Source organism: Tupaia chinensis, unplaced genomic scaffold (assembly GCF_000334495.1).
Source record: "Tupaia chinensis unplaced genomic scaffold, TupChi_1.0 Scaffold000486_1, whole genome shotgun sequence".
Classification (NCBI taxonomy): Eukaryota; Metazoa; Chordata; class Mammalia; order Scandentia; family Tupaiidae; genus Tupaia; species Tupaia belangeri.
Window position 1 is genome coordinate 170,381 of NW_006159998.1, and position 23,181 is coordinate 193,561.

The 23,181-nt window shown below is 34.9% G+C and overlaps 1 protein-coding gene across 1 annotated transcript; it reads left to right on the forward strand.

The window, feature by feature from the left end:
* The first annotated feature begins 6,409 nt into the window (after positions 1-6,409).
* On the forward strand, positions 6,410-7,357 carry LOC102468353 (olfactory receptor 5T1). The gene has a single exon (XM_014590822.1). The coding sequence runs from the start codon at positions 6,410-6,412 to the stop codon at positions 7,355-7,357; it is 948 nt and encodes a 315-aa protein (XP_014446308.1).
* The last annotated feature ends 15,824 nt before the right edge of the window (positions 7,358-23,181 follow it).

Below are 23,181 nucleotides of genomic sequence, written 5' to 3' on the forward strand. Positions count from 1 at the left end.
TATGTTGATGTGCTTGATTGAGACAATATACAGTGTACTCTGGATGGAAAATATAATTTTGTATGCTGTAATGATGTACAGTGAATGAACATAAATAAATTTAAATATAAAAAAGATAACATAATTTTTGTTACCAGATTATTTTATTTTTTAAAGAGTTATTTTACTTAACATTAGTTATTTATTTACTTATTTTTTACTTTACCAGACGGGGAGAGAGCTAGAAAGAGAGAATGTGAGAAAGCAAGCTCCCAGCTCTGGGACTTTGAGCCATGAGCAAGTACAGAGCCCTTAACCACCTCGCCACCTGCCGGTCCCCAGATTATTAATTTTTTCAAGTTAGCCAATATTGGGTCATAAATTACCATTGTAACTAAATTCTTTAAAAAATATATTTAGGTAACCAGCAGTTAGCCTAGTGGCTATGTTGCTGGACTCCCACATAGTTGACTGTGGTTTGCGTCCTGGACCTGGTGGCTTCAAACTCACACTGGGCACGTGTGCATGCGTGCCCAAGATCTCAAGAGGAGAATGGAAGAGAAGGGATTGTGGCATAAAAAAACATATATATATATATATATATACAAACCCAGAACTTTGAACTTTTTTTTTATTCTTTGACTTACTAGTATACATAATCAAATATTAATCTACCAGAATTAATTTCAATGAATTTATGATTCAATGATTTTATATTTTTGTTATGATTTTTCTCTTCCTACTCTGTTTCCTGTTTATTCTTTAAAGAATAAAGTAATTTTGGGACAAGCAGTTGGCGTAATGGCTATGTCACTGGACTCCCATGTAACCGACCACAGTTCAAATCCCAGACCTGGCAGCTTAAACTCATGCCGGGCACATGTGCATATGTGCCCAATATCCCAAGAGAAGAAAGGAGGAGAAGGGATTGCGGCGTGGCCATCACCCCCTGGGGGATGATTTCTCGCTTTCTATCTCTCTGTCTCTCTATGTCTTTCTTGTGAGCGCACGCGCCCTATAGAGAAACCCTCTCCAAAAAAGAAAAAAAAAAAAAGAATTAAGTAATTTTGTAAATTGTTGCATCTGTTCATACCAAAAAGTACATGGACAACTAGAAGTCCATTTGATACATTGCTAGGGACTTAATTTTGTGTTAAACAGATGAAATATTGAAAAACTTAAATGTTTAACAATTCAGATCTATTTCTCTTGAAACTCACATTTCTCCTAGATGATAAAACTAGGTTTCTACCTGATTTGACCAAGTCAATGTTAGGACTTACAGTAATGTATCAGAGGTATAAAGAAAAAAACAATCAGTATGTTTCTTAGATATTTCAATAATATATGATCAATGTTAAAACTAATGTAAAGCTATATTCAAAAATATAATTTCAGTAAAAGTCAGAAAACTCAAATTCACAACTTTTGGGTTTGGCTTTTAAATACTAAATCTATAAAGGTAGAGCAAAACAATGAAGTTATTTATTGAGGTCATGCTAGTAAAATGGACTTATTTGCACATGACTTTGATCTTTGCAACAACTCTCACAGCTACTCATCAGAGACAAGATTCACTCCAAGTATCCCTCACTTCACTTTTCACTATTTTTTTTTTAGAGGTTTTTGCTATAGAGTGCGTGCGCTCACCAGACAGACAGAGAGACATAGAGACAGAATGCGAGATATCACCCCTCACAGGAGGGATGGTTACGCAGCAATCCCTTCTCCTCTATTCTCCTCTCGGAATCTTAGGCGCGCACGCACACGCACCCAGCGTGAGTTTTAAGCCACCGGATCGTGGTTGACTATGTGGGAGTCCAGCGACATAGCCATTACACTAACTGCTGGTTCCCACCCTGACAAATTTGTATACACTGAGCATAATGCAGTGAACAGGATCAAGTCAAGGAGAACTTTTCCAGCATGCCCACTAGCTTTCCTTATCTTGTGTCTGGTCCTTATCAGACAAGATAAAACCAACCCTATTCCAAAGATATGATTAATGTGTGTAATCACTAGTTTTTTAAAGTCGTGGTTTCATGTACTAATAAAAGTAGTGAAGTTTTAAAAACTTATAGGTACCAGTTACATGAATTCTGATGAATGCAAATAATTGTGTAAGCAAATCAAGTAACAGAATATTTCCACCACACTACAAAGTTTTCTTACCACTTTGTAGTCTATCACTTCCCTTTACTGTCAGGCTTGATGTGCTCATTGTTATAATTTTGCAGTATATAACATGATTTAAGTGAAATTACCCTGTACATGTCTTTTTTAGTTTGGCTATTTCCAAAATGTATTTGAGGTCCATTTTTGTACTTGACTGTAGTATTTTGCTCCTGTATAAACTGAATATACATCCATTATATGGATGGATCACAATTATTTTCTCCATTCACAATTAGACATTAGTTTATTTCACTCAATAATACATATTTAAGTTTTCTCCGTATTTTCTTCATGATTTGACAACTCTTTTCTTAATAGTGCAGAATAACATTTTATTGTCTGGATATAACAATTTGTGAATCAATTTATTAGTCTACTGAAAGACATCTCTGTTGCTTCTGAAATGTGGCAATTTTAAAGAAAGTTGCTGAAACATCCCTTTGTGGATTTTGGGTGAATTTGAGTTTTTAACTTATTTGGGTAAATACCAAGGAATCTGATTGATAAAACTAGGTTTAGTTTTATAAGAAACCTCAAAATTCTCTTTTAAAGTTGCTGCACACCCTCTTGTGGGAAGAGGGTGAGTGAAGGAGGAGAGACTTAGGAGGAACACTGGGGAGAGAAATGGAGGGGCAGGCATTTGTGGGACAGAGAGATGGGTTGTCTGCTGAGGATGATGTGTATAGTATTCCCAACTGGATTGGTGAGGAATGTATACATGGAATATTCACTTTGCAAGCTAAGTGACATATGTAATTGAATGTATAAAAGACATTGAAATACAATATATTTAAAAAGTTGCTGCACTATTTTGCATCCACACCAGTAATGAATGAGCATTCCTATTTTGATGTACATACTTGTATTGTATTGTCAGTGTTCCAGATTGGACATTGCGATCGGTCTGAGTGGCATCTCATTGCTTTATTTTACATTTCCTGGTATATGCTGTGAACTATTTTTCAGTTTCTTGTTTGCCATATCCATATTTTCTTTTGTGAGGTGTCTATTAAGGTCCTTGGCCAATTTTTTAATCAAGTGGTTTTCTTATGCTTGGGTTTTAATAGTTCTTAGCCTATTATCTTGGTATGTACTAGTTTATAAGATTTTGATAGATTTAAGTAGATTATATTTCTACATAAAGTAAATGAGATTTCAGAGAATCTATATTATCGGCCCAATACACATAGAAATTAGTATCAGAGCTGCAACTATATCCTATATAATTAGATTTATTTTCCAGTACTATGCATATCCTGTTAGCACAGAAAGATTTAATTATATCAGGACCTCAATGTCTTTTCATGCAATCATGTTTATCATGTAGTACATTGTTCAAATCATTCACTTGTTTACTGTTAGAGAAAGCAAAATTGTCTTGATACTTTTTATTTCCCAGAAGAGAATTAATGTGTTTTCTCTTAGGGTCACCCTTGTGGAATTCAAAAAGGCTCAAAGATCTGGCATAAAAATTACAATGCAAATATTCCAGACAAATTTTTGAGAGCAGTTCACTTCCAAAGGTGAGAAGAGAGGATTTTCATCACTCCTGAAATAAATAGAAGTTGTAAGTTTAAATTTAAAACTAAAGTGCACACCTTAATATTTAAATATAAAAGAGAGGATTCTACTTAACTTCAAGTTGTTTTGCAAATTGGATTAGATGACTTCTAGGGAAAATAGGAGACAATAAAAATTTTTAGTCCTTTAATTTTTTGATAAGACAGAGTAGGTAGAATAAAATGAACGGGTAGTGTTTATAATATAGAAAAAATTTAAAAAGGAGAGAAATTAATCTTTAACTACATATTAGTTAGATGCTTTTGTGGGATAATATTATTTCTTATAGAAGGAAGAATTCATAATGAATTTTAAATTTATTTATTGGTTAGTAAGTTGATATAAAAGCCAGTTTTATTTATTTAACTTCTTGATCTACTAAGCTTGATGGCATTATAAAATATTGAATATGAGAAGAGGTGATGTACTGTTTCTAAGGGATATAATTTCAAAGTCACTGCCTATCACAATGAGTCTACAGTACAGTCAAGTAGAAATAGCTTAGAGCATGAAGTCAGAGATATCATGACTTGAATCTTCCCCTTCTACTCACTGAGTATGTGATCTTGGTCAAGTTATGTGTCTGCTTGGGCTTCAATTTTCTCATCTATTAAAGGATGATGAATTTTTTGCAGGTGGTTATGTGGATTACACAGAGAATGGACACAAAGTTCCTTACCCCTAGTAGTTGCTTAATAACACAACAGCTACTATCATAATTATTATTTTTGTTTCAAGGCTATTTATCAATTTCATAAGTGATAGGAATAGACAGAGAGAGAGAGATAGGAGAGAGAGAGCACCTCAAACAGATATTGCACTGCAACCTACCTTCAGCCTCAGTCCACCCAAACTACATGCCACAACTACTCAAAGAGGACCCCGGATATGAACGAGTTAACTTTTCTTGTGGGACTTCCTCTCAGAGCATTGCATTTTACAGCAGCACATCCACCTGACCCCCATTTTCCTTCTTGCTGAACTCAGTGTTTGTAATACTATTAAGATATCTACCTAGTAATTTATGTTTCCTGACTATGTGCAAATTGAGGAACTAATTTTTAGGAGGAACTTCTTAATTGATCATGTTTTGTTTAAAATAAGCATCTATATTTTTGTCTTTTAGCCTCTGTCACAGTGAAAACAGACATAAACACCATCAGTTTAAATTTCCTAAAATACTAGTAATACAAATACCTGTTTTAACACCTTGAATCAAATATTTAAGCCCCACACTTTTTCTCTGTTACACCTTCAGTTCCCTATAGTGAATTATGTAATTGCACCTATGGGACATGATTTGGATAAAATAAACTAATTAATAAGTCACCTTCTGTTTAAAAAATTTGTTACAGGGCACATGTGCTCATCAAAGAGAGATAGGTAGAAGGGGAGATAGAGAGTGAGAAACTACCCCCCTAGTATGCCTGGCCACACTGCAGTCCTTTTTCTTCCATTCCTCCTCTGGGATTTCTGGCATAAATGCACACATGCCTGCCATGGTTTTCAAGGACCATACAATACCATCATGAACATGCCCAAGGTCATCTGATTTCAGAAGATAAGTAAGACAAGGAAAGAGACAAAATAAAATATAATTTCAACAATCTATTTTATATTTCTATATATTTTACATATTTGAGGATCTGTGAGTATTAAATAATTTCACATTGACTTTCTCATTTAAATTCAATGCAGTCGGGACCAGCAGGTAGTGTAATGGCTATAACGCTGGACTCCCACGTAGTCGACCACGGTTTGCGTCCTGGACCCGGCAGCTTAAAACTCACGCTGGGCACATGTGCGTGCGTGCCCAGGATCCAAGAGGAGAATGGAGGAGAAGGGATTGTGGTGTGGCCATCCTCCCTGGGGGGTGATTTCTCGCTTCCTATCTCTCTGTCTGTCTGGTGAGCTCACGGGCCCTGTGGCAAAAACCTCTCAAAAAAAAAAAGAAAAAAAAAAGAAATTCAATGCAGTCTTGTGATATTAGTTGTTGTTCCCATTTTACAAAAGAAAACTTAAATAAGTTCATTACATAGATTCTTCAGGGAAACTAGGACTAGTACTCAGTGTTTGTTTGTTTTTTGTTTGTTTTCAATAGTTTCTTTTTTTTTTTTTCATAAGGAGTGGGCAATTATAGGAGAGAAACAAAGAGAGAAAAAGTGAGAAACTACCCCACAAAAGGGATGGTCTTGCTGCAATCCCTTCTCCTCAATTACTCTTTCAGGATATTGGGCCCACATATACACAAGCATGGTGTAATTTTTCAAACCACAATGTTTAGGACTCAAACCTTAGTTGGCCATATGGGACTCAGCTGCTTCAACTACAGCATCACCAGCCTTTCCGGTGTTTGTAAATTTTAACATGCAGTATCATGAAAATAGGGGGTAGGAAATTTGACAGAAAGTAAACTGGAAAGTAGGTCAATTAAAGAGACAGATTTTTCACATGAAAATTTCAATGTCAACAGAATGAAATTCTTTCTTTTATTTATTTAAACAGAATAATAGGTCCACTTGGACCCAACTTTTTCGTCACTTCCAGTCTCATTACTCTCAAGAAAAACATTATGCCTGTCCAAGGAACAAACATAAAGATAAAATTGAATAAAGACTGTTTTCAAAGGATGTTGTCCCCGGACTAGAACTATATAAATATTACAATAAGGGATGTGTCAAGGTTTCTAGTAGATATGAATTTATACAGAATTCAACTGGACAATGTGACTGAAGTTACCATATTCATATTGATGGGCTTCACAAGTGATTTTCACATGCAAGTCTTCCTATTTTTATTATTTCTAGCAATCTATCTTTTTACTTTGTTAGGAAATCTGGGATTAGTTGGATTGGTCATTGGGGATTCCCGGCTCCACAACCCAATGTACTATTTTCTGAGTGTTCTGTCATTCTTGGATGCCTGCTATTCTACAGTTGTCACCCCAAAAATGTTGGTCAATTTCCTGACAGAGAATAAATCCATTTCATTTTATGGCTGTGCAGCTCAGATGCTTCTTGCTGTTACTTTTGGGACCACGGAATGCTTTCTCTTGGCTGCCATGGCCTATGACCGCTATGTGGCAATCTACAACCCTCTCCTGTACTCAGTGAGCATGTCTCCCAGGGTCTATGTGCCACTCATCATTGCTTCTTATGTTGGTGGTGTTTTACATGCATCTATACACACAGTGGCCACTTTCAGCCTGTCCTTCTGTGCATCCAATCAAATTAGGCATGTCTTTTGTGACATCCCTCCTCTCCTTGCTATTTCCTGCTCTGACACTCACATGAACCAGATGCTACTCTTCTACCTTGTGGGCTCTATTGAGATATTTACAATCCTGATTGTCCTGATCTCCTATGGTTTCATTCTGTTGGCCATTCTGAGGATGCACTCTGCTGAAGGGAGGCAAAAAGTCTTCTCTACGTGTGGTTCTCATCTTACAGGAGTGGCCATTTATCATGGGACAATCCTTTACATGTATGTAAGACCAAGTTCCAGCAGCACTTCAGAGCATGACATGATAGTGTCAATATTTTACACCATCGTGATTCCCATGCTGAATCCTATTATCTACAGTTTGAGGAACAAAGATGTCAAAGAGGCAGTGAAAAAATTATTGAGAGAAATGAATTCATAAATAAATGTGTAGATATAAGAAGATCTGAAAAAAATGTTGTCAGTTCATATTTCTATGGTAAGCAACTATAAAGGACATGGCTTGATTTTAGTACCTTTTATATACCTAAAATATTTCTAACCAAATTATAAGTTAGACATCCAATAAAGCATTTTGGAGAGGTCAATATGTTTTATTATTTATATACCTATGACTATGCTCTAACTGCTTCGTTTTAAATATTCATCAAAATATAAGTATTGGTGTTATTTGTTTTCAATAACTTAAACATTTTGCCTATGTAATAAATTATGTTCTCAAGGTTTTATCATTTGATTTCATCTTTATAGTAAGCCTGCAGCACCCACTGTGAGGTCGGTTTCTCATTTTTCAATCCTTCTTGTACCAAATGTTACTTTAAATACTTTATATACTCATACAGAGTCAGGATAATACAGACATCCACACATTCCTTCTGCTGTTTTGGCTCAAAACTATAGAATATTTTTTCATGATTGAAGTGTTCATGAAAATTGAAATATTCCCCTTTTCATCTTAATATAATAGAATCCAAGCAGGAAACTCTGTCTATTGTGACCTGCTATTATTTTCAGGCTGATAGAGAAAAATTATTCATTTAACACTCAGGTTAATAAAACTTTACATGGAAACTTTACTTTCCATGCAGTTTTGGTATTTAAGTTCCTCTCTCTACTCTTGTCTTCAAATCTTTTCATTTCTACCGTACAGTTCAGACATTTGGTGATTTAACACTCAAGTTAATAAAACTTTATTTGCAGATGGCATAATGGTTATTTCACTGGAATTTCATATGACCAGCTACAGCTCAAATATCGGACCCAGTGTCTTGACCTCATGCAGGGCACATGTGTGCATGTGCCCTAAATCTTGAGATAAGAATGAAAGAGAAAGGACTGTGGCATGGCCATCTCTCCCAGGGGTGATTTCCCACTTTATGTCTGTCTCTCTGTTAAGCATACATGCCTTATAGCAAATATCTCTCTAAAAATAAATAAATAAAACTTTCCATATCTGCACTCACTTACTTACCCTCAGATAGAAAAACATTCTGTGACTCTTTATGTCCTTCCACCTACTTAATTGATATTTTTATAATTCCTAATAAAATTGTTGTACATCTTTAATGTTGTATATCTTTCTGGTATGTTTTTTTTAAGTGCATATCCAATGTGGATAATCAAATTAAAGTATTGCTATATTCACGTTTTCTACTAAAAAGGTTGAATTATTATGTACCTACAATTTTTATTCTACTAGTAGTATCTATACTCATGTGTATGCATATATGTATGTATAATTACAATTTAATTAGCCCTTTTAATTAGTTTACCTTCTTGAGGTACATAGTTTTATAACCTGTACACCTTGTTTACATACATTTGTGTATCTGTTCAATGTTTTGTTTTGTTTTTCTGAACTCTTTCCAATCATCGTTTCCCCCACTTCCATGCAGTTTTGGTGTTTAAGTTTCTCTGTCTACTCTTGTCTTCAAATCATTCCATTTCTGCCATACAGTTCAGAAATTTGGTAATAAAATGTTTGTTTTTTATGCTTTGACTTACTTCACTTGGCATTAAATCGGCTAGACTTATCCAGTTTGTGTGGAATAGAATAGTAGGGTCTTGCTGTTCTTTAATACTGAGTGGTTGATGGTAATTATGGGTATCAACCTAATTGCATTGAAGAATGTTTGGCTGAGTAGTATTCAAAAGTGTATATGTGCCGCATTTAAAAAAATCTAGTCATCAATTGTTGATTATTTAGGTTGATTCTATGCCTTAGCTGTTGGGAATAATACTACAATAAACACTGATGTGCAAGTATATCTCTAACTGAGTGATTTTATGTCCTCTAGTTAAAATCACACAAGAGGGATGGCTGCATCACATGGTCTTTCTGTTTGTAAATTTTTGAAGAACCTCTATATTCCTTTACATATTCTACTAATTCCACTAATAAACATTCCCAATAAGAGTGTATGAGTATTACCTTTTCTCCACAACATCACCAGCATGGTTTAACAGTGAACTGTATTTGATTACTATGTAAATATATCTCTATACTGACACTGAAATGTTTATAACAGCAAGGATTGCATCCATTTAATCTCACAATTGTAACCCAAGGGTATAAAAAGTAACTAGTACAAATAATTTTCAGAAAAAAAATTACTGAATTGCTGGCAAGTGTGTAAATCAAAATGAACACAAACCAGAAAAAGTAATAAAAGAAAAAAAAAAAAACAAGTGCTGTCACTATGTATCTTTCAATTAATAAAAGACATAAAAATGTTATAAACAATACTTTGGAATGAAGTTGATAATTAAACAAAAACTACAATTATTTTTTAAATTTATTTTTATTATAATTCTGTTTTCTGTTTGATTTTCACAAATGTACTGGGTGTGGTTTTTTTCAAACCATGTATGCATAATGATGAAATCAGGGCAGTTAACATATCCACCATCTCAAATATTTGATTATTTCATTTTGTACATTCATCTCTTTTAAAATACATGTCGAATTGTCACTAATTACCATTATTATACTGTGCCATAGTGCCCTAGAATTCATTTTTCTTATCTACTTGTACTCCTGCATACAATTTTACCATTTCCCAGTTTTCTTCCTTTCTCTAACTTCTGTTATTTACCATCATATTCTCCATTTCTATATAATTGACTCTTTTAGCTTTTTTAAATGAAAATATACAGTATTTCTTTTAAGTTCTGTTTCATTTAGCATTTTTTTTAGGTTCTTCCATGTAGTTTCAAATGATTGGATTTTATCCTTTTATATTGCTGAATAGTAATCCATTGCATTATTGTACCATTCTTTATCCAGTCATCTGTTGATGGCCATTTAGATTGAAATATATATTAGCCATTGTGAATAATACTGACATAAACATTGAAAGTGAAGATATCTGTATGGATTACTGAATCATGAGGCAATTTTATTCTTAGTTTTCTCAGGAATTGCCATATTTTTTCAACATTAGCTGTAGTACTTTACAACACTACCAGTCATGCATGAGAGTTCCCCTTTTTCCACAATTTAACCAGCCCTTGCATTCTTTGTTTTTGTTGTTGTTGTTGTTGTTGTTGTTGATAAAAGTCATTCTAACAAAGTTGAAATGGTGCTGTCTGTAGATTTTAGTTATATTTTTAATTTAAATTTATTTATTTTCGTAACCTTTTTTATATTACATTGAATAACATATATTGTTACAAGTATTACATTTCTTTTTCCAGCATGATTACCATGCATAACAGTTAAGAAAGACATTACTATCTACATCATCATTATCAGATAGTTTTTCATCATTTTTTTCAAATTATTATTTATTTTTATTATTTTTAAACATTCAATCACTATATATCATTTGACTCATATAAAGAATTTACCCAACATGAACTACTTCTCAGACTAGTACAGTTGAGAATGCTATACATGCTATCATCAACAGGTAATAAACCATTTCTGTGTCCCACTACTATCATGCCTCTCCTTTTGTTCTTTTGCTATCCTTCTCTATACTCTTTATTCTACCACTGTCCTGTTCCAAACTGTCTTCAGCATTCGTAACTATTTTCACTGCTTTGCTTTTATGCCCTCCAATAGTTTAATCTCTACCAAAAATTATGTATAGTAAGTATATTTTAAGTGGATATATACAATATCCTACTTTCATATCCTGGCTTGCTTCATACAGCAATAGTTCCTCCATATTTGACCACTTTCTATTAAATGCCGTGGTCTTGCTGTTTTTTATGGCTGTGTAGTTTTCCACAGATTATATGTGGCATACTTTTTCCATCCATTTATCTGTTTGTGGACATTTAGGTTGGTTTCATGTTTTACCAATCATAAATAATGCTGAGAAAAACATTGATATGCAAGAGCTTTTCCAACTGAGCATTCTCCTGTTCTTTGAGTAGATATCCTGAAGTGGGAATGCTGGATCAAATGGTAGTACTATTTGTAGATCTTTGAGAAACTTCCATATTGTTTTCAAAAGTGGCTGAACCAATTTACATTCCCACCAACAATGTAGGAGACTTCCCCTTTCTCTACATCCTTACCAACACTTATCACTTCTTGTATTTTTAATCTTTGGCATTCTGAAAGGGGTTAGGAAGTGCCACATTGTGGTTTTAATCTGCATCTCTCTTATGATGAGGGATGTTGAGCACTTTCTTGTATGCTTTTTAGTTAGTTGTATGTCTTCCTTAGAAACATTTTTGTTCATCTCATTTCCCATCTTTTAATTGGGTTATTCACTTTTTTCCCAGGTAAGTTGCTTGAGTTCCCTGCATGTAATGGTTATCAGTCCCTTGTCTGAGGCATATTTTACAAAAATATTATCCCATTCTGAGGGTTGTCAATTCACATTTGTTACTGTGTCTTTTCTGTCCAGAAACTTCTTAGTCTGATATAGCCCCACTTGTCTATTTTAGGGATTATTGCCTGTGGTATGAGAGTTGTATTTAAAAGATCTTTGCTTGCCCCAATGTCTCCCAGAGTTTCCCCAGTATTTTCCACCAGTAGTTTTATAGTTTGAGGTCTTAGATTTAGATCTTTGATCCATTTTGAGTTGATTTTGTTAATGGTGAAAGATGGGAATTTTGTTTCATTTTTCTAGGGGAATACCAAGTTTGTCCAGCACCATTTCCTAAAAAGGTTATCCTTTTCCCAATGGATTCTTTGACAAAAATCAGTTGCTTATAAGCTTGGAGGTTTATTTCTGGGTCTCTATTCTATTCCATTGTTCCACCTGTCTGTTTTTGTGCCAATACCATGCTGTTTTGATTATCACCACTTTAGAGTATATCTCGGGGTCAGGGAGTGATATGCAACTCACTCCATTCTTCTTGTGCAGGACTTCTTTAAAAATATGAAGTCTTTTATGACTCCAGACAAATTCTATGATTGTCTTTCCTAGATCTGCGAAAAATGTATCTGGTATTTTTATTAGAATTGCATTGAACAAGTAGATTAATTTGGGTAGAATTGCCATTTTGATTATGTTAATTCTTCCCATCCAGAAACATGGTATGTCCTTCCACTTTTTTTATGTCCTTTTCAATATCTTTGTTTAGATATTTGTAGTTTTCTTTGTAAAGATCTTTGACTTCCTTAGGTTTATCTCTAGGTACTTTATACATTTTGTGGCTATGTAAAAGGAATTCCTTTCTTCAGCTCTACTTCATTCAACTGTTTGTTTGTATATAGAAATGCTATAGATATTTAAATGCTGATTTTTGTATCCTGACATTTTACTGTATTCATTTATTACTTTGAGAAGTTTTTTCTTGGAAACCTTTGAGTTCTCTAAGTATACCATCATGCCATCTGTAAATAGAGATATTTTTAACTCCTCTTTGCCTATTTGAATGTGTTTTATATTGTTCTCCTTTCTGATTGCATTGGCTAAGACTTCCAGCACTATATCAAAGAGTAGTGGAGAAAGTGGGCAGCCTTGTCTAGTACCAATATAATTTAGGTACACGTTTTTCATATATGGTTTTTATTGTGTTGAGAAATGACCCTTCTATTCCAATCTTACTGAGAGTCTTAATCGTAAAAGGATGTTGTTTTTTTTAAATGCTTTCTTGGCATCAATTGAAATGATCATAAGGTTTTTCTCTTTCTTTCTGTTAACATGGTTTACTATATTTATGATCTTGCATATGTTGAACTACTCTTGCATTTCTGGGATAAAGCCTACCTGCTTGTGATGAATAATCTTTGTTATATGTTGTCAGATATTATTTACAAGTATCTTGTTGAGAATTTTTGCATATATATTCATCAGAGATATTGGTCTGTAGTTTTACTTTTTTGCCATGTCCTTATCTGTTTTGGGAATGAGGATAATAGAAGCTTCATAAAATGAATTTGGAAGATTTTATTCCTTTTGTATCTTTAGAAATAATTTGAAGATGATAGGAGTTAACTCTTCCTTATAAGTTTTGTAGCATTCAGTAATGAAGCCATCCAGATTTGGAGTTTTCTTTGTCGGGAAGTTATTTATTACTGATTCAATCTCATGGCTTGTTAAGGGTCTATTCAGGTTTTCTATGTCCTCCTTATTCAATCTTGGTAGATTTTTATGCATCCAAGAATCTGTTCATCTCCTCCATGTTCTCATTTGTTGGCATATAATAACCTCTAATGATGTTTTGTATTTCTTTTGTGTCTGTTGTAATGTTACCTGTTTCCTTACATATTTCATTTAACTTCTTTCTTTCTTCTTCTTTATCAATCTAGCTAATGGTGTGTTGATCTTGTTCATCTTTTCAAAAAACAGCCTTTGCTTTCATTTATTTTCTGTATAGTTTGTTTATTTTCGATTTCATTTATTTTTGCTTGAATCTTTATGATTTCTTTTCACCTGATATTTTGTTGTTGTTATTGTTTTTCCAGTTCCCTGACACATGATGTTAGGTTGTCTATCTTATGACCTATGTTGCTGTGTCTGACAGATTATAGAAACTTATGTACTCATTATCATTTGTTTCCATAAGTTTTTAAATTTCATACTTATTTTCTTCATTAGTTAAGAAGTCACTCAGTAGTAGGTTGTTTAGTTTCAATGTGTTCGTGTATTTTTGAGGGTGTTTCTTGAAATTAATATAGATTTTAATTCCCTCATGGTCAGAGAAGATGCTGGATATAGTTTCCATGCCTTTGAATCTAAAAGGCTTGATTTGTGTCCTGTCACATGGTCAGCCTTTGAAAAGGTTCCATGCTATATAGAGAAAAATGTATATTTTGTAGTCTTAGAATGAAAAGCTCTATAGATATCTGTCAGGCCCATTCATTTTTTAGTATCATTTAGGTCATGTATCTCTCTATGTTTTTTTGTCTAGAAGATCTGTCTAAAAGATATAATGGGGTGTTGAGATCTGCAACAATTATAGTGTTGCACCCTATCTCTCCTTTTAGCTGCAGCAGTTTATCCTTCACATATTGATGTGCTCCTGAGTTGGTGCATAATTTATAAGTGTTATATTTTCTTGCTGAACTAGCTAATTTACTATTACATAATGCCACTCTTTGTCTCTTCTTACAATCTTTGCCTTGAAGCCTATTTTGTTTGAAGTTAGTATCACAATTCCACCCTTGTTTTGATTTCCATTTGCATGGAATATCTTTTTCCAGCCTTTCAATTTTAGTTTATGTATGTCTTTACCCAAAAGGTGTGTTTCTTATAGGCAACAGATAGAAAGTTTCTGTTTGTTTGTTTGTTTGTTTTCTTTTCATCCAGCCAATCTGTGTCTCTTAATTGGAGAATTTATACCATTAACATGCAATGTCATTATCAATATTATGAACCTGTTTCTATCATTAAGTGAGCCATTTTCTTGTTTGTTTTTAGTTCTCTTATAACTGTCTGTCTGACTTTTTAGATTTCCTGTTATAACACTCCCTTTAGAATCTCACGAAGAGCTGGTCTGTAGTTGATAAATTATTTCAGGTTTTGTTTATCCAAGAATTTTTTTTTTTTTTTTGAGAGATTTTCACTGTAGGGCGCGTGCGCTCGCCAGACAGACAGAGAGAGACATAGAGACAGAAAGCGAGAAATCACCCCCCAGGGGGGATGGTCACGCCGCAATCCCTTCTCCTCCATTCTCCTCTCGGGATCTTGGGCATGCACGCACACGCGCCCGGCGTGAGTTTTAAGCCACCGGGTCTGGGACACGAACCACGGTCAACTACGTGGGAGTCCAGCGACATAGCCATTACGCTAACTGCTGGTTCCCTATCCAAGAATGTTTTTATCTTTTTTTTTTTTCCCCAGAAGGATAATCTTCCCGGGTATAGTATTCTTCATTGAAATTGTTTTTCATTTAGCACTCTGACTATATATCCCCATTCTTTCCATGCCTGTGTTGTTTCTAAGAGGTCCAATGTCAGCCTGGTGGGATGACCTTTGTAAGTAACTTGATGTTTCCTTTTTGCCAATTTATCTTGTCTTTGTGGTTTTAGCCAATCTGTCTATGATGTGCCTTGGAGAGGATCTTCTTGGGTTGATTATATTTGTGGTCCTGTGTATTTCTTGGGTTGGATAATTGAATGCCTCCCTAGGTTTGAAAAAATTTCTTCCAAAATTTTATGAAATAAATGATAAATGCCCTTTTTATTTTCTTCCTCTTCTGGAATACCTACATCCGAATGTTGGGGCACTTGATTGTATCTAGTATTTCTCATATTATCCTCATTTTTCTTGGTTGTTTTCTTAATCTTTTTGATACTTTTTTTAAAGTCAGGGGTTTTGTCTTCTACATTTGAAATTCAATCTTCAGCATGATCTAATCTAGTTTTAATACTTCTTGAGAGGTTTTAATTTCCTGTATCATATTCTTCATTCCTAATGTTTCATTTGACTCTCTTTTAAGAGCTTGTTGTCTCTTTTCTCTTGCATCTCAATTCGTTTGACCACTACAAAAATTATCAATTGCTTATAAGACATGTCTACGACTTCTGTTGTGGTGTCTGTGCCTGAGGTGGAATTGAGGTTTTTCCTTTGGGGAGAGACATTTTGTTAGTTGCTCATATTTCTTGTGCCTCTGTGATTGTTCCTAGTCATCTGGTGATCTATACATTCCTTCCTAAATTATTCAAGGCATCTCTGAGCATTCAAAGGTGAGTGGGAGTAAAAATGGATGATTTTTCTTCTGCTGTGCCTCCATGTTGCTCACCAGTACCCTGCTCTGTTGTCACTGGTCCTGGGTTACACAAAGTCCTCCCTGTTTCTAATGAACAGGTGTGTCTCCAACTGAACTGCTGAGCTTCACTTCAGAAGCAAAGAAAAGATCACGTGTAATACATTGAGTGCCGTGCGCTATCCAAAACACCAAAGTCCTGAGTCCAAAGCTGAGTGAGGGAGGAGATGAGCCACAGGTTTGGCCATTAGGGTCTGCTGCCTCAGGCAGCCTGGTGTTTGGTAAGGTCAATCTCCTTACGGGTTGGGCTGGGGAGAGGCACAAATTTATCTTAAAGTTCCCGGACACAAACCTGAAGTCCAAAGGTGAGTGTTAGTTAAATTTTCTTAACTTTTCGTGGTGTTAAGTACTTTTTCATGTGCGTCATGGTCATTTCTGTATATTCTTTTGACAACTGTCTGTTCAAATTGATAGCACACTTTTTATTTGGGTCTTTTTTTTTTAAATGATCAATTATTTAATTAGGTTCTTGGCAAGAAATTTAGAACACCAATCTGAAGATAAACTCCATTTGTAAGGGTAAACACAGGTCATGGGTATCTTTTGAGCTGAGGAACAGCTTTGATTTTTTTTTATATAATTTGTGAATCTAAAGCTCTCTTGTATTTTTCCTTCTCTGTGTTGAAGATTTCACCTTCCTGGTGTCTGGGCTTCCACAACTTCTTTTTCTTGAAGTAAGCATTGGTGAGGTATTTTGGGATTTTTACTTTGCTAATATCAATTTTTGTGGAAGTGGTGATGACAAATTGCTGGTGTTTTCTACACCGTGGAACTCAATTGAGGACCAGATACCCAGCCACAAGTATCAACCCACTGCTCAGCTGCTTAGGAAAACCACTCTCTTGCCTCCATGGCGTCCAGTGAGGATAATCAGAATGGTCCTGAGAATGGTGCTAGCTCATGAATTTCTTATATTCTGACTAAAAGATTTTTTTTGCCATGGCTGAACAGCTTTTGAGGCACATCTTCAGTAAGATAATACCTAGGCGTTTTGCAAAATTTAACTACCAGGTTACCTCCATTCTTGTCCCCACCAACTGGTTTTGTGACAAGAACCTTCTCCTCGTTTTTCTTTTTAATCCTGGATTTAGTGGCCAAGTATTGTCTCTTATGTATGGCCTTCCTGGAATACATGGAACATGAGGAGTATCTGCCAATGCTCCAGGCTAGGACTGGGTTTCATTTGCAATGGGCTTCCTGTTCTTGGGCTTTTTAGTCTTGGATTCTCCCTTTTTTAACCTTGCAACTGACATCAGCCTTCTTGGCTTCAGGTTTATTCTCCTTAGTGTACTGCTTCACAGTTTTTCACCTGCCATCTTGTGTAATGGAAAAGAATGTGTCATTGTTTTTTCTCAATTTGTTTATTCTTAGTTTTGACTGATGAGCTATTTGAATTTCTTCTATATTCTGCTCATTGATCCCTTGACAGATGTATATAACTTTTTAGTTTTCTCTTCAATTCTGTAGGTGTCATTTTCACTTTGTTGATTATTTCTTTTGTGTGCATCTTTTTTGGTTGATAAAAATTCCATGGACTATTCTTACAGTTATTGCTTATGATTGATGTCTTATTAAAAAAAATGCCTAGAGTTAATCAATACTATAGTGATTAAGGTGACTGAATCCCACATGACTAGCTTTGCGGTTTGAATCCTAGATCCAGTGGCTTGAAAAACACTTGAGGTGCATGTGTGTGTATGCCCAAAATCTTAAAAGGAGAAATGGAGAAGGGAATGTAGTGTGAACATTCCCACAGAGGGTGCTCTCTCTTTTCCACTCATTCTTCTCTTTTTCTGTCTCTTTCTAAAAGTTCAGATGTCCTCTACGAAATTTAAGAAATTACTGTTTAGGGGCCAGCAGGTAGTGCATGATTAAGGGGCTGGACTCCTACATGACTCACTTCACTTGAGCCTTGGACCTCAGTGGAGTGAAAATCATGCCAGATGCATGTACATATTTGCTAAAAATCCAAGGAGGAAAAGAAAAGAGAAGAGTCTGTGGCATGACAATCATCCCTACAGGATTATTTTTCACTTTCTCTCTCACTGTCTATTTCTTTCTAGTCAGCACATGTACTCTATGGCAAAGACCTTTAAAACTTATTTTTTTGCTTAGACCAATGTCATAAATCATTTCTGCTATATTTCCCCCTAGTATTTTATGTATTTTGGTCTTACATTTAAGTTGTTTATACATTTTGAGTTGATTTTTTTATGTGATCAGACAGGAGTCTTATATCAATTTTCTGCATACAGATACTCAGTTTCTCAGTGATATTTATTGAAGCTACAGTCCTTTCCCATAAAATATTCTGAAGAACTTTGTCAAAACTTGGTTGGCCATATGCATGTGGATTTATATTCACGTTCAATTTTCTTTCTCATTGGTCTATATGATTGTCTTTGTGACTGTAGCATGCAGTTTGAGTCATTATGATTTCATAATGTATTTAGAAGTCAAATAAACTTTGTTCATTTTCACAAGATACATTTGGCCCTTCACACACTTTTGTTGTGTCATACAAAATTTGAGTTATTTTTCTCATTCTACAAAGAATGTTGTTGATATTTTGATAGAGATTGCTTTGCACCTGAAGATCAAGGTTGTTGGTATTTTGATATAAATTGTCTTAAATCTGCAGATTTTAATAATATGATTTATTCCAATTCATGAACATAAAATGTCTCTCCAATTTTTTCTGCTTTCCTCAATTTTATCAGTATTTTATGCATTTTCTTGTGAACATCTTTTATGCCTTCATAGCAGTTATTTATGGTAATATTTTTCTGTAGATATTGTACATGAGATTAGTTTCTTAATTCCTTTTCAGTTGGATCATTGTTGGTGTAAAATAAAGTGACTTCATGTTGATATTGTATTCTACAACTGTACTGAATTTATTGATCAGTTTGAAGAGTGTAGAGTGAATTTTTTAAGCATTTCCACTTATATGTTTGAGACTACTACAAACAAGAAAAAATTAACTTCCTACTTTTTTATTTGGATGCCATTAATTTATTTCTCTTGCTTAATTCCTCACATAGTGTTTATATTACTATATCCAATAGCAGTGCAGGAAGTGAACTTGCTTGTCTCAATTTTCTGAAAAAAGCTTCTAACTTTTCCCCATTTAGTATGATGTTGTGTGTTTCTTATGTGTATGGCCTTATTATGTTGAAATATGTGCACCCCAATGACTAGTTTGCTGGGAATCTTAATCATAATGAAATTAATAATATTTTAATACCATGCACATGAACAAAATATTTATAATTATTTTTACAATGGAAAAATGACTCATCTTTCCCTCAGACTAGAATGTGTAAAGATTGTTCAGTAAATACTCTTCAACAAATAGAATTGCCATTTCATTCCCAACTCTGGGCATCTACCCAAAGGACAGGAGAATGCTCAATCAGGAAAGCGCTGCACATCCATGTTTATTGCAGCATCATTAACAAGTGCTGAGACAGGGAACCAGTCCAAATGTTCACAAACAGATGAATGGATGGAGAAAGTGTGGCACATGTACTCCATGGAATACTATCAGCCATAAAAAAACAAGACCCTGGCATTTGATAGAAAATGGTTAAAAAAAAAAATTAAATAAAAAATAAAAAAAAGAAAATGGTCAAATATGGGAGATCTATTGCTGAGTGAAACAAGCCAGGGTATGAAAGAAAGATATTGTATGTAGCCACTTAATACTGACTATCTACACTTTACGGTAGAGATCGAAATATTGGAGAGAAAAAAAGCAGTGAAAATAGTTACTAATGCTGAAGACAGTGTGGAACAGGGAGGAGAAGAGAAGAGTATATAGTGAAACACAGAAATGGTTTATTACCTGTTGATGATAATATCAACTAGACTGGTTTGATAAGTACTTCATGTTGGGTAAATTCTGTTTACAAGCCAAATGATATATAGTGAATGAATGTTTCAAAAAATGAGAATAAATAATAATAATCTGAAAAAAAATTATGAAAAGCAATTTGGTGATGATGTGGATAGTAATGTCTTATCTTGACTGACATGGTACTCATTCTGGGAAAAGAAATATAATGCACTGTGAAGATATATGTGATTAAATGTAATATAAGAATTATGATACTAATAAAATTAAATTAAAAGAAAATAAGCCTTTCTTTCACAGGCACTGAGTAGTGTCTTTTGATGTTTCTGCACAGAAAAACTGTCCCAGGCAACTGTGGGAATTGAATTCTGCCTCTTTGTATGGAATTCCTTCTCCAAGACTCTTGTAGGTAACATCATCTGGGGTTCCTGCTCAGAAGTAAGTCTCTCTTTTGCTCTTCTGAAAGTGCACTACAACTTTTTGGTAGCTAAATTTTCTCTATAGTTAACTAAGTAATGTAGTTTGAAATTCTACTTAGAAGTCTTCCACATAGATGGCTCTGGATAATATAACCTGCCATTTCAGAAGAGAACTCTTCTCCTGGAGAGGCTGGGAAGTATAATAAGGCATTCTATCAAAATCTTTCCTTTTCAGTGATTTTTGGCAAGTATGTTCTATATATTTACTTAAAAGTCTCCCTCCTACAGACAGGTAGGTAGTACACTCTGATATGTCTTGCATGAAATCATCCTCCAAGCAATATCAGTAACTGACCTCTGTTACTTTCTTGGCAAGCTTATCTCCCTACCATTCTGGGGAGTGAAGTCTGAATATTGATCTTAAAGTCTAACTCCCATAGTCTAGTTGGTAGTGTAGTCTTTGGCACTAGCTAACTTTTGACTGACAATGTTCCCTTTGCTAAATAATGTATTTATGCTTTGAAGGTCTAATTCTGACATCTCAGGAAATTAACTCTGTCTTTTTGGTTCCAAGTTCTTTGGATTTTGTGTTTGCATTCTTCAAGGTATTTTGTTGAAGCTGTATCCACAATTCTTCCTCCCAGTCCTTGCTTACTACTGTGGTCTTTGCATTGGACCTGGAGTTCTTGCACCCAGAAACCAGTAGGGTTTAGAGTCCGGTGTTTCATCCCATAAGTATCACTCCCATGGAATTTAGGTTGTGTATTTTGCCATTCTGGTCAGAAGTTCCATTACTGAGGACTCTGCTTAGTGTACTCTCTGGTTCAACTGAGCTATCCATATTTAAGAGGCATCAGGGTAGACCTGTTTGCTGTTTCTGTCCAGAACATTTCCTGGTATTCACTCTATTCTGTTGTTCTGTCAGGATCCTTTCTCTCAGATGCAACTAGAGAACATGGTCTGGCATTTCTTCCCTGAATTATTTCTTCTAGTGACATTGTTAATGGTAAACAGGGTACCTGGGGGCCAATTTTCCTCTCAACTTTCAGCTAATAAAGTCTGAGACTGTAGCCAGAAGTCTTTCTCTTAGATGTCTATAAGCATTGTAGTCTAGTGTTTCTGCCAAGAACTTTTCCCCATGTCAATCTACTGTGTATAAAAGATTTCTTCCAGAGACTTCTGGAAAGTGTGATCTAAATTTTTACTTGAAAATGTCCTTCAGGGAAGCATAGTGTGGCATTTCTAACAAGAATTCTTTCTCTAGGCTTCTAGGCAAAAGTAATCTGGGTTTGTGGTGGAAAGAATTTTTTTTTTCCAGGGGTCCGTGCATTGATGCAGATGTTTACTGGGAATTTTTCCTCTTCTGGGTCTTCTAGGTAGTGTAATTTTGACTCTTCATTAAAATTCTGTTCACAGAATTCTGGACTATTTGAAGTCTGGAGTTCCCTAACATAGACGATTTGAAGGTCTGGGAATTGTATTATGGCATTCTGGGCACAAGTCTTACTTCTGAAGGCCACTTGTTATTCTACTGAATACCCATCTGGAAGTCTTTCTTTTACACATGCTGGCTGGGATGACTGACATTTCTGTTTGAAAATCTGCCCCCGGGAACTCTGGGTATTGATTTTTTTTTCTTTTTTTTCTCTCTCAGAACCTTGTAAGTAATGTCATCTTATGTTCTTACCCAGAAGTTTTCCTTTTGGTCTTCTGTAAACTGTACTTGCATTTTGGGTAATTACATTTCCTCTCTAGGCTTCTTGGTAATGTAGTGTAAAGTTCTATCTGACTGTCTTCCACCCAAATGGCTCTGGATAATATAGCTAGGTTTTCCTAACAACAACTTGTTCCTGGAAGAAACCTGCTTTGAATAGTGGACCTCATATCTTAAAATTCACACTGGATGTGTGTGTGCCCAAAATTCCAAGAGCTGAATGGATGAGAAGATGGCTTTGACATAGCCATCCTTAATAGAGGTGATTTCTTATTTTCTTCTTTCTTTTTCTCTCTGTCACTCTATGGCCTCATGTACACATCTTATGGAATTTTTTTTTAGGAGAAAGAATTTCAGAATTACATAATATATTATGATAGTTAATAGCAGTTGAATCTAGATGGTGAAGGAAATTGAAAGAGGAGAGGTTGTGTCAATAGATATTTAGTTTAATGTATAATAATTTATTACTTTAAGATAGTGTCATATATATTAAAATGCTTTGTCTAAATGGTTGCTGGAATTATTAGGTCTATAAAGTCATTTGGCTGTATATGTATGTGTATTTCGTAACCCAATGATGGCTCCAATGTTAAGAATTTTTACTACTTGACCAAACTAAGTTATAATAAAATATGCCTGATGAGCATAATGAAATATATTTATTTTTAAAAGTGGTTAGTAGTCAAAAGCAAGTCAGGCCCAATAAAACTCTGGTCATTTATGTAATGATACATCTGGTTCAAGATCAATAACATAAATTTGACTCATGATTAAAAGATATTTGTGATGTCACACAGAATATTTAAATGGTGGGAACCAGCAGTTAGAGTAATGGCTATGTCGCTGGACTCCCACATAGTCGACCGCGGTTCGCGTCCTGGACCAGGTGACTTAAAACTCACACCGGGCGCATGTGCATGCGTGCCCAAGATCCCGAGAGGAGAATGGAGGAGAAGGAATTGCGACATGACCATCCCCCTGGGGGGTGATTTCTCGCTTTCTGTCTCTATGTCTCTCTCTGTCTGTCTGGCGAGCGCACGCGCCCTTTCACAAAAAACTCTCCAAAAAAAAAAAAAAAA

Bases quoted from the DNA above. Each gene is read 5' to 3' on its own strand.
- LOC102468353 (XM_014590822.1), top strand. From the start codon at position 6,410: ATGAATTTATACAGAATTCAACTGGACAATGTGACTGAAGTTACCATA.